This window comes from Panthera leo, chromosome B1 (genome assembly GCF_018350215.1).
Source record: "Panthera leo isolate Ple1 chromosome B1, P.leo_Ple1_pat1.1, whole genome shotgun sequence".
NCBI lineage: Eukaryota > Metazoa > Chordata > Mammalia > Carnivora > Felidae > Panthera > Panthera leo.
This window is the reverse complement of record NC_056682.1, coordinates 183,502,257-183,515,166: the sequence shown is the minus strand read 5'-3', so window position 1 is coordinate 183,515,166 and position 12,910 is coordinate 183,502,257. Positions and strand designations below refer to the sequence as shown.

The following is a 12,910-nucleotide window of genomic DNA, read 5'->3' as shown; positions in this document are numbered from 1 at the left end:
CAGTAACCAGGGCACGAGAAGCCACTGGGACACACGGGCTGAGTAAAGATCGAAGACACGTTCCAGCGCGCAAGTTGTAATTTACCATTCTGGTGATGAGCAGAAGCTACCTGAAAACACTAGAAAATACCAGGAACTTGGTGAACCTATTTTCTTAACCATACAGGCCACTTGAGTTCAAATTCAAATTAGTAGTCCAATTCAGCATGAAATAAAGGCAGTTGACTCAACAATGTACTAGAACAGCTTTATGTTAATAAAAATGTTTTTTTATTTAAAAAAAATTTTTTTAATGTTTATTTAGTTTTGGAAGAGAGAGAGAGAGAGAGAGAGTGAGCAGGGGAGGGGCAGAGAGGAAAGGAGACACAGAACCGAAAGCAGACTCCAGGCTCCGAGCCTTTGGCGCAAAGCCCGACTCGGGGCTTGAACTCACGAACCGTGAGATCATGACCTGAGCCAAAGTTGGATGCTTAACCAACTGAGCCACCCAGGAGCTCCTAAACATGTTTATTTTTAAGTAAGATCAGCCTGTTGATAGTACCGTTCCCAAAGGTCAGACAGAGATTCTGAAAGTTAATAGCATTTTTCCTCTTAAAAAAAAAAAAAAGCTTCCATTAAGTTAAAGACCTTCCAATAAATTTAGTGAACAGAGGCATATTACTGTCCTATATCTGGGAAAGCTTATTTATATTTTTATGTACCTTTTAAATTATTTTAAAGCAGGGTTGCCAGATAAAATACAGGATGTATGTTAGTGCATGGGACATACTCATGCTAAAAAAAAATTATTCGTTGTTTATTTGAAATTAGAATTTAACTGGACATCCTGTATTTTTATTTGCTAAATCTGGCAGCCCTATTTTAAGGTTAATACACTTTTGGAACTTCCAGAAGTTCCTTCAAAAGGGAGAGAGGCTGATTTATCTTTATTTACATGCTCACATAGTCAGAGGGGAAGGCTTATTCCTCTGGCAGCAAAACTGTAGATTTTGTAGAATTTACTTAAATGATGGAGACAATTTCATCTCTTACTTCTTTTATCATGTAGCAGGACGTGCTTTAATTGGTTGAATTTTTACCTTGAAATATTTGAGATGACTGGTTATAAATATTAACATTATGTTGCAGTCTCAGAAATAGAAAAACTAACATCTGGCTTGAAAAGTCCCCCATCATAAATAGTCATGTCCTCAACCTTCCTTCCTTCCTTCCTTCCTTCCTTCCTTCCTTCTTTCTTTCCTTCCTTCCTTCCTCCCTCCTTCCCTTCTTTTTTCTTTCTTTCTTTCTTTCTTTCTTTCTTTCTTTCTTTCTTTCCTTCTTTCTTTTTCTTCTTTCCCTTCTTCCTTCCTTCTTTCCCTTCTTCCTTCCTTCTTTCCCTTCTTCCTTCTTTCCTTCCTTCCCTTCTTCCTTCCTCCCTCCCTTCCTTTTTCTCTTTCTTTCCTTTCTTCTTTCCCTTCTTCCTTCCTTCCTTTTTTCCCTTCTTCCTTCTTTCCTTCCTTCCTTCCTTCCTTCCTTCTTTCCTTCCTTCCTTCTTTCTTTCCTTCCCTTCTTCCTTCCTTCTTCCTTTTTCATTCCTACATTGATATGTACAGTTGTTTCTGTCAAAAATGTCTGTGTCAATATATTTAAACAGTCAAGACAATGTTACCCTGAAAAAGAAAGAAAGAAAGAAAAAGAAGTGCTTGCGGACTAGATTGATAGGTTCTATTCTAGAAATGCACTTACCGCTATCTAAATTTATAGCTCATGTCTCATTTTAATTGAGATTTCTAAATTAGAGGAGAGAGGTTTCAATCCTAATTTTGCACAGAAAAGTTCACATGAAACCAGCTGTTGTGCAGGAATGCAGAATGATAATAATGACTGAATTCCAACATCCATTCCTACTCGTTTTTTCTTATTTTAAACACCAAAGAATATACTTCTATGTGAAGAGCATACTTATATGTTTGCTTTATACTTATACATAAAATTAATACAATTATTAACAAATGCACAGATTGTATTTGATGGCACAGACAGCCTTGACACACAAAGCTATTTGAGAATGGAGTCCAAGCATGCCAGTGTTTATTCTGGGACTGACTATACATGTTTCTGTTTCCTCCCTTGGACAGGAACACATCGGTCACAACTCACCTTTGTACCTGGAGTCTTTCTGGAAGGGAGGAAATGCCAGATGAATATGGGAAATCAAGCTGAGGCAAAGAAGCCACGGGGTTCAATATAATACAGGCCATTAAAGTAGCAAAAAAAATGTCTATGTACCTTCTGGCTCTTAAATATTCACTATGGGAGGATAGCACTCCATCCAGCTATTTGCCACACACCCCTTTTCTTTTTTAGAGACATAAATTCCAAATTCCATCTTTTAGACAACAATCCGTTTGCTGTTTTGATGACAGTGATAGCATAAGGTTGTGTCTCTGAATGTCCTTCACCAACCTCAAAAAGAAAGAGCCAGGCTGTTGGCCAGAAGAGTCTCTGTTTCATGTTACCTTTTGTGATGGTGGTGAGACGGTTGGGTACAGTATGTGAGCCGTAGACTCTCCGGGGGGAGGACAGCAGCCTCCACAGTCCTGCGTGGGCAGATGAGGCAGAGCATAGAAGTGTGTCCCTATGGGGAGTGAGAGCTCGCTCACCTTGGATGTTCTGGAAACTTCTAGAGCTTAAGTAGGGTCCGCATCGCCATTTTGAACGTGTGTTTGGCAGTTGCATTTGTAACACGAGCCTTGCTGGACTCCTGTTACCGGCCTGTTGAGGTTTTTCTGATGTTCACTGAATGTTCACTGAACATTTCCTGCCTCCAGTTGCCCAGAAACCGAATGTGGGCCCCAGCCTCCGTCGACTTCCCCTGGACCCCGGATGAAGGATGAAAAGCAGACAGTGAACAATTCCCACTGGAAATGGAACCCTCCTTGTCATCTCCCCCCTCCACCCCCTCCTGCGGAGGCACTGGCGCTGGGGACAGCTCACGGGGGTGGGGCAGAGGTGCTCATGTGGCTGTAGGAATACCTGGACAGGGAGGCCCCCGTGGTCCTGCCTTCCTCCTCCTCTCCCACCTCCCCTCTCACCCCTGGGGGACCAGGGTTGGGGCAGCAGGGGAAGGTGGCCATGAAGCCGAGGCGGAACCGTTTGTTCATGAAGCAGTAGATGATGGGGTTGACGCAGGACGAGGTGTAGGACAGCAGGAGGATGAAGGAAATGGGGGTCCCGGAGAGGCGGCGCTCGGCTGAGGCCGTGTCATAGGCCCGCCAGGCGTTGGCGCTGAAGATGGGCATCCAGCACAAGAAGAAGAGGACCACGATGACCATGAGCATGCGAATCACCCGCTTCTTGGCCATTAGGTTGGCCGCCGAGCTGCTGCTCCTGACGCGGTTGACTCTGCTGCCGCCCCCGCTGCTGGACAGCTGCTGCAGCTCCAGCCGGGTGCGGGGTCTGGGCTTCTGTAGGTAACAGCCGTCGCTGTCCTCGTACCTGCCGCTGCTGCTGCTGCTCGGTTTCCTTTCTGGGGGGGGGGGGGGGGGGGGGGGGGCAAGCGACATCACTTACTGTTGGGGATGGGTCACGCGGGACAGAGGGCGTGGGAGCCCCGCCCCCTCCATCAAGGGGCTCAAAGCAGACTTGAACGGAAGAGCTGGGCAGGCACCCTTGGGCCCTCACGGTGAGGGTAAGTAGCCATCCATAGTAGTCCTTTCCTTCAAACGAAAAGCTACTTAGGGGCACCCGGTGGCTCAGTTGGCTAAGTGTCCGACTTCCGCTCAGGTCATGATCTCCTGGCTCATGAAGTCAAGCCCTGCCTCGGGCTCTGTGCTGACAGCTCAGAGCCTGGAGCCTGCTTGGGATTCTGTGTCTCCCTCTCTCTCTGCCCCTCCCCTGCTCGTGTTCTGTCTCTCTCTCTCAAAAAATCAATAAACATTTTTTTTTAAGAAAGAAAAGCTACTTAAAACTAATACAATAACACATCATCTATTATATGCATAGTATATAATCACAAAATAATATTTCATGCATGTCAATTGTAAGGATAAAAAAATTATGAGTGCACGAATCTGCACACTTTTTCCTCCCTTTCTCCAGACCCTAAGGGGAAAGGGTCTCGCCTGCTGGGTAAGCCTCCACAGTGCATTTACTGAGAAACCTGGATAATGAGCAGAAATCAACAAAAACCAAAGAAGCTATAGAGACACGTAAGTTACACACACGATCAAAAAGAGTTGACTGAAGGGGTAGAGGGAGAAGGGCAAGAAGTTATGTCAACAAGGGTGTCGGCATACATTTTAGTGGATAGCAGATTGTAATGAGTGGGGAGGAAGCGAGGCCTTGTGGCAATTGTAATGTGACAAAGAGGGAGGAGAGAGGCGCCTGGGTGGCTCTGTCAGTTAAGTGTTGGACTCTTGATTTCAGCTCAAGTCATGATCTCAGTTTGTGAGATCGAGCCCCACCTCAGGTACTGCACTGACAGTGTGGAGACTGGCTGGGATTCTCTCTCTCCCTCTCTCTCTGCCCCTCCCCTGCTAGCTCTCTCTCTCTCTCTCTCTCTCTCTCTCAATAAATAAATAACTGAAAAAGAAAGGGAAGAGAGGATGGGGGAATTACAATCCACTTCAGTTGCTGAAGGGGTCCATTTGAATATAACAGTGCAGTGAGTGTGGGACACACGGGCCCTCAGCTGATAATCGGGTATGTGTGTATTATGTCAGTTTCTCCATTTCACAGATGAGGAAATAAGGACACTAGGTCTCATTGACTGTGCCTCATGACACAGAGTCCCCTAAGAATACTTTCAAAAATCGCCAACATACACCCTCGGTGTATCTATGCTACGAGCAACACGCTTTTGTGATATTTTGGCATAAATGTACAGCTAAAAGATAGTTACCCCTAGCAGACTTCTTCTGGATAGCATCAAATTTTATTCCTTGGTAAAGTTCCAGAGAGATTAATCCATAGGCCACCATCATCACGATTCCAGGAATAAGAAAGAGGATGAGTAACAGGAACGTGTGCCTAATAAAATAAAAAGAAATTCAATAACCATCAACTTCAGTATTTCAAACTCAGATGGGATAAATAGGGTTCATCTCCATTTTAACTGATCTGAGCAAACACATTAATTACTAGTATTTAATCGCCTTAGAAATTCCATGTCTGGTGGTTCAGTCATTCAAAGTTGTTTACGTCTTTCCTTTTTTTCAGATAAAGTCTTTTACGAAGGACTAGTTAAGTTGGAAAGGGTTGGTGTAATTCTGTGCCTGAAACAAGCCTTCAGGCAAAACCAAGAAGAACTTAACAACGACAAAGAGTATGTGAACGATCTCAATGTAGCTATTACCAAAAATACCAATAAACATTGACAAGAGCTTACATTTATGGAGGACTTAACCATGCTACACACTAAGCTAAGTGTTATGTATATAATATTACATACATTACATATACATATATGTGTATATATGTATATACGTATATACACATATGTGTATATACGTATATACACATATGTGTATATGTGTATATACATATATGTGTATATGTGTATATACGTATATACGTATATGTGTATATACGTATATACACGCACATATATGTATATGCATATATGTATATAATGTATATAATATTACATAAGTTACATATACATATACATATGTGTATATATGTGTATACATATATACATGTATACATGTATACATGTACACATATGTACATGTATATATGTATATATGCACACATATGTGTACATATATACATATATATGTATATATAATTAGATTTAACTCCCATAAGAATGTATGAGGTAGGTACTGTTTTCATAATACCTTAGGTGAGGAAACTGAGGTGTATAGAGATTAAATAATTTGTCCAAAGTCACGCAGCTAGTGGCAAAGGTGGAATTTGAACCCAAGTAATATGATTCTAGAACCTGTGCTCTTAAGCATCACGATAGACTATTCGTTGGCTTTATCACAACAGAATCAATTCTTTAAAATTTTTTTATTAAATTAAAAACATGTTTATTTATTTTTGAGAGAGACAGACAGAATGTGAGTGGGGGAGAGGCAGAGAGAGAGAGAGAGAGAGATACAGAATACAAAGCAGGCTCGGTGCTCCGTGCTGTTAGCACAGAGCCCAGCGAGGGGCTTGAACTCACGAACCATGAGATCATGACCTGAGCTGAAGTCATGCAAGCTCCCCGTAACAGCAGAATCATTAAATGCATAGGTAGGAATGATGGAAAAACCTCTTAGGTTTTGCAAAATACAGTATTCGGGCGGCTTCTGATGCCTGGCCTGGCAACACACTTATTCTAGTGCCTGGTGGGACAGAGCTATGCTCTCTGTAAACATGTTTGATTCCTGAAGCACCATAGCCTCCTTTATGAGTCTGGCCCCTAAATCATTTTTTTGCACTCTGGCATGTGTAAGGTTACACGATTAGGCCATAAAATTGTCAGAGGCTCACGGTGGCTGGGCCATTTCTCATTTCAATTGGACATGTTTTGATAAGATTCCTTTTCAAGTCTTGGAAATGTTTCTCTCATTTGCAACGTAATTCTGTGTGTGTGTGTGTGTGTGTGTGTGTGCGTGCGTTACTTGGGTGAAATGAAAAAAGGAAGGCAGAGAAAGCAGAGGTTATCTCAGTTTTGAGCCAGTTTTGGATATCGGGTTCCCTGATTCTAAAACATGCTTGGTATTAGTAAACGTAATACCCTGCATTTGTGAGACTTTTAAGATATTTTATGACATTTTATACATATACTCTCATTCGAATCTTACAGCCACCCAATGACGTAGATAAAAAAAAAAATCTATATTATTAAATCCTTGTATACATAAGGAACCTGAACCTCAGAGAGGTTACTTGAACTTGTCCAACGTCAGTCAGCTAGGAAGCAAAGAAGGAGATATTAGAATCTCGCCTGTTTCTTTTTTTTTTAATGTTTATTTTTGAGAGAGAGAGAGACAGAGCATGAGTTGAGGAGGGGCAGAGAGAGAGAGAGAGAGAGACCGAATCTAAAGCAGGCTCCCGGCTCCGAGCTGTCACAACAGAGCTCCACACAGGACTCAAACTCGGGAACAACGAGATCATGACTGGAGCCAAAGTTGGACACTCAACCAACTGAGCCACCCAGGTGCCCCTCGCCTGTTTATTTCTAGTGAGGTGTTCTGTTCGAGCACCATAACAGCAGCTCTAAAAAAAACCACATGGGATTTGGGAGTCATTCTCTGCTTTAACTTCAGGTTTCATTTATTTATTTTTTTAATAAATTTTTTTTTAACGTTTATTTATTTTTGAGACAGAGAGAGACAGAGCATGAACGGGAGGGGCAGAGAGAGAGGGAGACACAGAATCCGAAGCAGGCTCCGGGCTCTGAGCTGTCAGCACAGAGCCCGAAGTGGGGCTCGAACTCACGGATCGTGAGATCATGACCTGAGCCGAAGTCGCCCGCTTAACCGACTGAGCCACCCAGGCACCCTTAACTTCAGGTTTTAAAAATCATGGGTGGCTCACTCGGTTAAGCGTCTGACTTCGGCTCAGGTCATGATCTCACAGTTCATGAGTTTGAGCCACGCATCGGGCTCTGCGCTGAGGGCCTGGTGCCTGCTTCGGATTCTGTGTCTCCCTCTCTCTCTGTTCCTCCCGGCTTGCCCTAGTGCATGCACATTCTCTCTCTCAAAAATAAATAAATAAACATTTAAAAAGTTTAAAATTAAAAACTTAGAAAAGAAAAGAAAATCATAGCCCTCCCAATCCTCTAGCCAACTCCGCCCCCCCACCCCCACCCAGACCATCCAGAGGCATTGTGCAGAGTGGGTAAGCAGAGAGGCTCTGTATCTTCTAGTTTTGTGACCTTGAACGACTCACTTCACCTCTCCATGTCTCCATGCCCATAGGGACAAGAATAGTACCTACCCTTGGGGCACCTGGGTGGCTCGGTCGGTTAAGCGTCCGACTTTGGCTCAGGTCATGATCTCACGGTCCGTGAGTTCGAGCCCCGCATCGGGCTCTGTGCTGACAGCTCAGAGCCTGGAGCCTGTTTCAGATTCTGTGTCTCCCTCTCTCTCTGCCCCTCCCCTGTTCATGCTCTGTCTCTCTCTGTCTCAAAAATAAATAAACGTTAAAAAAAAAAAAATTAAAAAAAAAAGAATAGTACCTACCCTATAGGGTTTTGAGAGGATGAATTAAATTAATATATGCATGGCATTTAAAACAGAACGCTAGGTGTTTGGTATCACTAGCATCCTAAAAGGAAGTTAGAATAATCCTTCTCCGGGTCTCCAGGAAACTGATCCCCCAGCCACCCTGGACGACACATTCCGGTTTTTATAAAAACCGCGACCTCTAACGAGTTGTGTCACACAAAGAAACAAACACACCGCCTTACCAGGACTGCTGCATCATATCATTCGGCAGTAGGAAGCGGCACATGTTTGCGGTCTGGTTGTTATTTTTGGTAAAAGGCACCAGGTTGCTATAAATTGGGTACGGAGTCATGATGGTAAAGGAGAGGCACCAGGTAGTGGCGATCACCTTCAAAGCATGCGATTTTGTCTGCCAGACCCGGGACTGTAAGGGTTTGCAGATTGCACCGTATCTTTCCAGAGATATGGCCACCAGATTAAAGGTGGATACGCTCACCGAAGTGCCTGGGAAAGGAACAAAGAAGTCAGTTACGATGGCGCTGAAATCCAGAGTTTATTTGCACGTTATCTGCTCCGCACGGGTTTCATATCAAGGGACAGCACTGAGTATGTGCAGACTCAAATGTATGTATATATTTTTAAAAATCACTTATTCTCAGTTTCGTTTCAAAAAGGATTTAAGGCAGTTAAAGAAATCTACTTACAAATACATCTTCTTTCCGAATTTTAGGTAAGTTCATTGAACTTTGATTACAACCTCCCTCCTGCTTAGGCTAATTAATAACCACGGGGAAGGACTATGTTCCTATCCCACAGAAGAGGTGTTGGACTCAGCCACAGAAAAGCTCTAATTTTGAGCATAACCTGAGGTTAGGTTGACCTAATAACCCAGATTTGTAAGGACTGTGACCCTGAAAGGTCACTGGGGTCTGAGCTGGAGGCATTACAACTTTCTGAAAATTTCTAGCACAGACGGTTTTTAAGAATGCAATGTTATAAACTTTAAGAAGTAGTTTGTGGAAAAAACACCTAGTGGAAAAACACGAAGGGGGAGATTCCACACCGTAACTAAGGGTTGCTGCGTGTGGGAGGACGAGAGCTTCCCTTCCCGTTCTGTTTTGCTTTCCTGTATTTTGCAGAAGGAGCATGCGTCATCAGTGAGAAAGACACCAAAACACCTTCTTTAAAATGTTCTTAGGCAGAGTCAAAAAACCCCTTAATTGTCTTTAATTTTTGTATTTTGTGTGTGTATACTTATTATCATGTCCTCTCCCCTTAAAATTCCCTTTCATGATTCATCCATGGATTCTGTCAATTTTTCTGATTATCGTTACCATGATTTCTTAAACCTTAGAATTAATCTAAGCTTGGGAGAACAGACTTTTAGCCTGGGCCTTTTAGGGATATAAATAAATTCTCTGCAACTATATATAAAAATATTCTTTTTGGGGGGGGACTACCTCCAGGGTTCCTTAGAGACTTGAAGGAATCTGCAACCCAAAAGCCATTAAATAAAAACTCATGTTCTGAGATGGGAATACTGTGTTTTCCTGGACATCACCCCAAGGAATTGATGACATTTAGGCTATAGAGTGTAGTTCCAAAGTCCCCGGAGTCAGGGTCTGGATAATGAGCCCACCGTTATTATAAACCTCCTACCAGGCAAGCACTCTTTCTCTTTTTCTTTTCTTTCTCTTTCTTCTCCTTTTTTTTTTTTTTTTGACTGCATTTTAGGCGATTAATGAATGTTAACTGTTAGGAATAGTATTGAGGAGAACACAAAATCAAGGGAAGAATAGAAATCACCAGATCTAGAAATCCAACACAACCATTACGATGTTGCAAACACTTTCAGAATTATCGTGCTTTCCATTTTAGCTATTTTTAAAAACATTTTGGGGGGGGTGAAATTCACATAACCATTTTCAAGCAGGCACGTCTGTGGCATTTAGCACATTCACTATACTGCGCAATCACACGAGCGCTTGTTTTAAATCTCCTTTCACAGACCCTGGTTAAGAGTCTTAAATCATATTATCGTTAAGATACATATGGATGGGCCTGGAAAGCTGAAAGCGCCACGAGATGCTAGTAATTATTACCGCTTCATTGTTTCATAATGATCCCTTTCACTGGTAAGTCCATTTTTCTTTTCAGAGTTCTTGGACAAGGACTGACACTTTCTTGGTTGTTTGTCCGTGGCACACAGATCAGTAATTCATCATCGTTCGGTCAGGGTTAGATCCCGCTTCGTCAATTGGGAGAAATAAAGGCTTTGAAAGCTTTCTGGTCATTACTGCCCTGGCCCAGCTCTGCTCAGCTCAGCTCCGCACATTTTGCAAGGCTTAGGTCAGAACAAAAAACGACCCTCCCTCACTTCTCGGCCTCCTCCTCCCCTCAACTAGTCCTCAGACTGGGTAGGAACACGACAGTCTGGCAGACAGGGAGACAGGGGACGGAGAGACATCTTTGTTCGGCCTCAGGAGAGCCACGGCAGCTGGCAAACTGAGTCAGAGTACTCACGCACCACGGTGGCGGCTACCGATCTAGGTTCAAATCTCTGCTCTGTGCTTTACCACCTGTGTGTCCCTGGGCGCATTATTAACCTCTCTGTGCTTCTGTTCCCTCGGTGAGGCGGGGAAGAATAAGCATCTTAGATTTCACAGGGTGGTCGGGAGATAGGATCGTGGGAGTAAAAAAGCACTTAGTACAACATCTGGTGCATAGAAAGTGCTCAAAAACATCAGCCCTTGTGATTTTTCTTTGTCATCGTCATCATTTTGATTGGCAAAGGCAGAGGGCTGCCTATCCCAGCCAGTCAGGGTGAGCTTAACGACCCACAGGCTCTGGGAGCAAAATCAACTCCTCATTTAGTGCCAGAGGCCGCTCTCCCTCTCTGCCTGAGATGGTCCCAGCCCCTGGGGGACCAGGCTGGGAAGTAAGTCCCGACACAGGAATCTAGAGCCGGAAAGAAACTGGTGTTCACAGTAGCCCCTGTTCCCTGGGAAGGCAGGAGCAACAGTAGAAAGAACCCTCCACCCCCCGCCCTCCAACCACCACCCCGAAAACTGCGCCTCGGGTTGGGCAGCGCTCTGGAATACGACCAACGGCTTCCAGGAAGGGACTGAGCCTCACGAGTGCCTCTTTCTCTCTAGCCGAAGCAAGCAAACCCCACCTCTTCTGTGGTTTCTTAACAACTTATTCCACCCTGAGAAACTGACCCCTGAAACGTACGACTGGGGACTGAGTCCTGGGCACGCACGAGGACGGACCTGCCTGAAAGCCAGTGCCTGCACCCCTACGCTCAGCCCCACACAGCCAGGTGTTTTGGGGTTTTTTTTGCACTCAGCAGGACTCCTCTGCTGAGGCTGTCGGGGAGCAGTGGGGGCGGTGGGGGCGACGGTTGGGAAGGTCTGGGGCCCAGTGGGGTCTGGGGCGAGCTCCAGAAATAGTCACCGGCAGCAACTCACCCATGAAGTAGGTGGTAGTCTTGCAAACGGCACTCCCGAAGATGAAATCCTTGAGCAGGTTGGGGATGAGGTTGAATGGCATGCAGAAGAGGCAGAGCATGAGGTCGCTGACGGCCAGGGAGAGCAGAAAGATGTTGGTGACAGTTCTCATCCTCTTGTTCCGAATCAGCACCGTGATGACCAGGGTGTTTCCCAGCACGCTGAGCAGGAATATCAAGGAATACAGGAGGATCTGCACAGCCAGCTGCCACTCTGCACGGAGCAACAGGGACGAGACAGAGGGGCGGGCGGAGGTTATGGGAGCAGAATGTTAAATCCATATAGCCCACGACACCAACGGTGATTTCTTGCAGATTTTTCTTTTTCTTGCAAGGGTGCACCTCCTTGAACCCGACTATTCCTGTACTTGACAACGTTTTGCAGAAACCAAGTGAGGAGCCCACAGGGATTCAGTGGCTTCTAAAATGTTGGTTTTGTTAAAGAATCTCTCCGGGAACCACTTTTTCTTCGGAACAAAGCTTCCCCAGTGCATGGTGATTGCTTCCTTTCCTAGCTGCTAAGCGTTATTTTACTTTCATCACTTTTTCACGCCGGATCCTCCCCCCCCCACCCCAAGAAAAGGTGACAGCTGGACTGCCAGAGCACCTTTTCTGTGATGCTGGTAAGTTCCAGCTTCGCCCCTTGTGCCCCTTTCTTATTACACTTCGGCTCCTCCTTCCTTGGATTTGCCCCCCACACCCCCACCCCCGAGTCCTATACCTCCAACGCAACTCTCCCCTGGGGAACCGTAAGGGTATTTGACTCAGTTCTGCTTCTTGATGCGTTATCCAAACTTGTGAACGCACGACTTTCCCCAGCCTTGTCTCCCGAGGACTTTGTTACATTTTCTCTCTCAGCCTCGCCTTTGCTGATTTCTCCCTGAGCTCAATCGTTTTCCGAATGAAAATAACAGGGTCCGACACCTACCTTTGGAAGAATGGGGCTGATCCAAGCAGAAGAGCGTCTCATTTTCGATTCCCAGCTCACAGGGAGGGGTGATGTTGCTCCCATTCACGAGAAGGCTGTCGACCACATCCATCCTTGCCTGCTGTTCTCCAAGTGCCGCGAGCCGGGGAATTGCTCATTCCTCTGATGACCGGAGAGACCAAATGCGACCTGCCGTGGAGGGACAGGGAGGGAGGGGTCTCCAGGTGCGGGCTTTTCCAGCCATTCCTGAAGGCGACGTGCGCTCACCACGCTCGGTCCAGCTGGGCGAGCATCTGCACTCCTGTCTTGGAAAAGGCAGCTCTTGTG

At 45.0% G+C, this 12,910-nt stretch overlaps 1 protein-coding gene and 1 long non-coding RNA gene across 2 annotated transcripts; one reads left to right on the top strand and one right to left on the bottom strand.

Moving 5' to 3' along the window:
* Positions 1-2,760: 2,760 nt before the first annotated feature.
* CCKAR (cholecystokinin A receptor) lies at positions 2,761-12,698 on the bottom strand. The gene is made up of 5 exons (XM_042936749.1): positions 12,584-12,698; positions 11,618-11,869; positions 8,390-8,651; positions 4,883-5,010; positions 2,761-3,508 (listed from the first exon to the last, which is right to left on the bottom strand). The coding sequence occupies exons 1-5, from the start codon at positions 12,693-12,695 to the stop codon at positions 2,973-2,975; spliced, it is 1,290 nt and encodes a 429-aa protein (XP_042792683.1). The 5' UTR covers positions 12,696-12,698; the 3' UTR covers positions 2,761-2,972.
* On the top strand, positions 3,586-5,355 carry LOC122218549. Its single transcript, XR_006201994.1, has 3 exons — positions 3,586-3,670; positions 4,081-4,190; positions 5,200-5,355. It is a non-coding gene; the product is annotated as an uncharacterized LOC122218549 (long non-coding RNA).
* Positions 12,699-12,910: the final 212 nt, after the last annotated feature.

Bases quoted from the DNA above. Each gene is read 5' to 3' on its own strand.
- CCKAR (XM_042936749.1), bottom strand. From the start codon at position 12,695: ATGGATGTGGTCGACAGCCTTCTCGTGAATGGGAGCAACATCACCCCT. The intron at 11,870-12,583 runs GTAGGTGTCGGA...TGCTCCGTGCAG, and splicing joins TCAGCCCCATTCTTCCAAAG to AGTGGCAGCTGGCTGTGCAG. The intron at 5,011-8,389 runs GTAAGGCGGTGT...TTATTTTATTAG, and splicing joins GATATGATGCAGCAGTCCTG to GCACACGTTCCTGTTACTCA.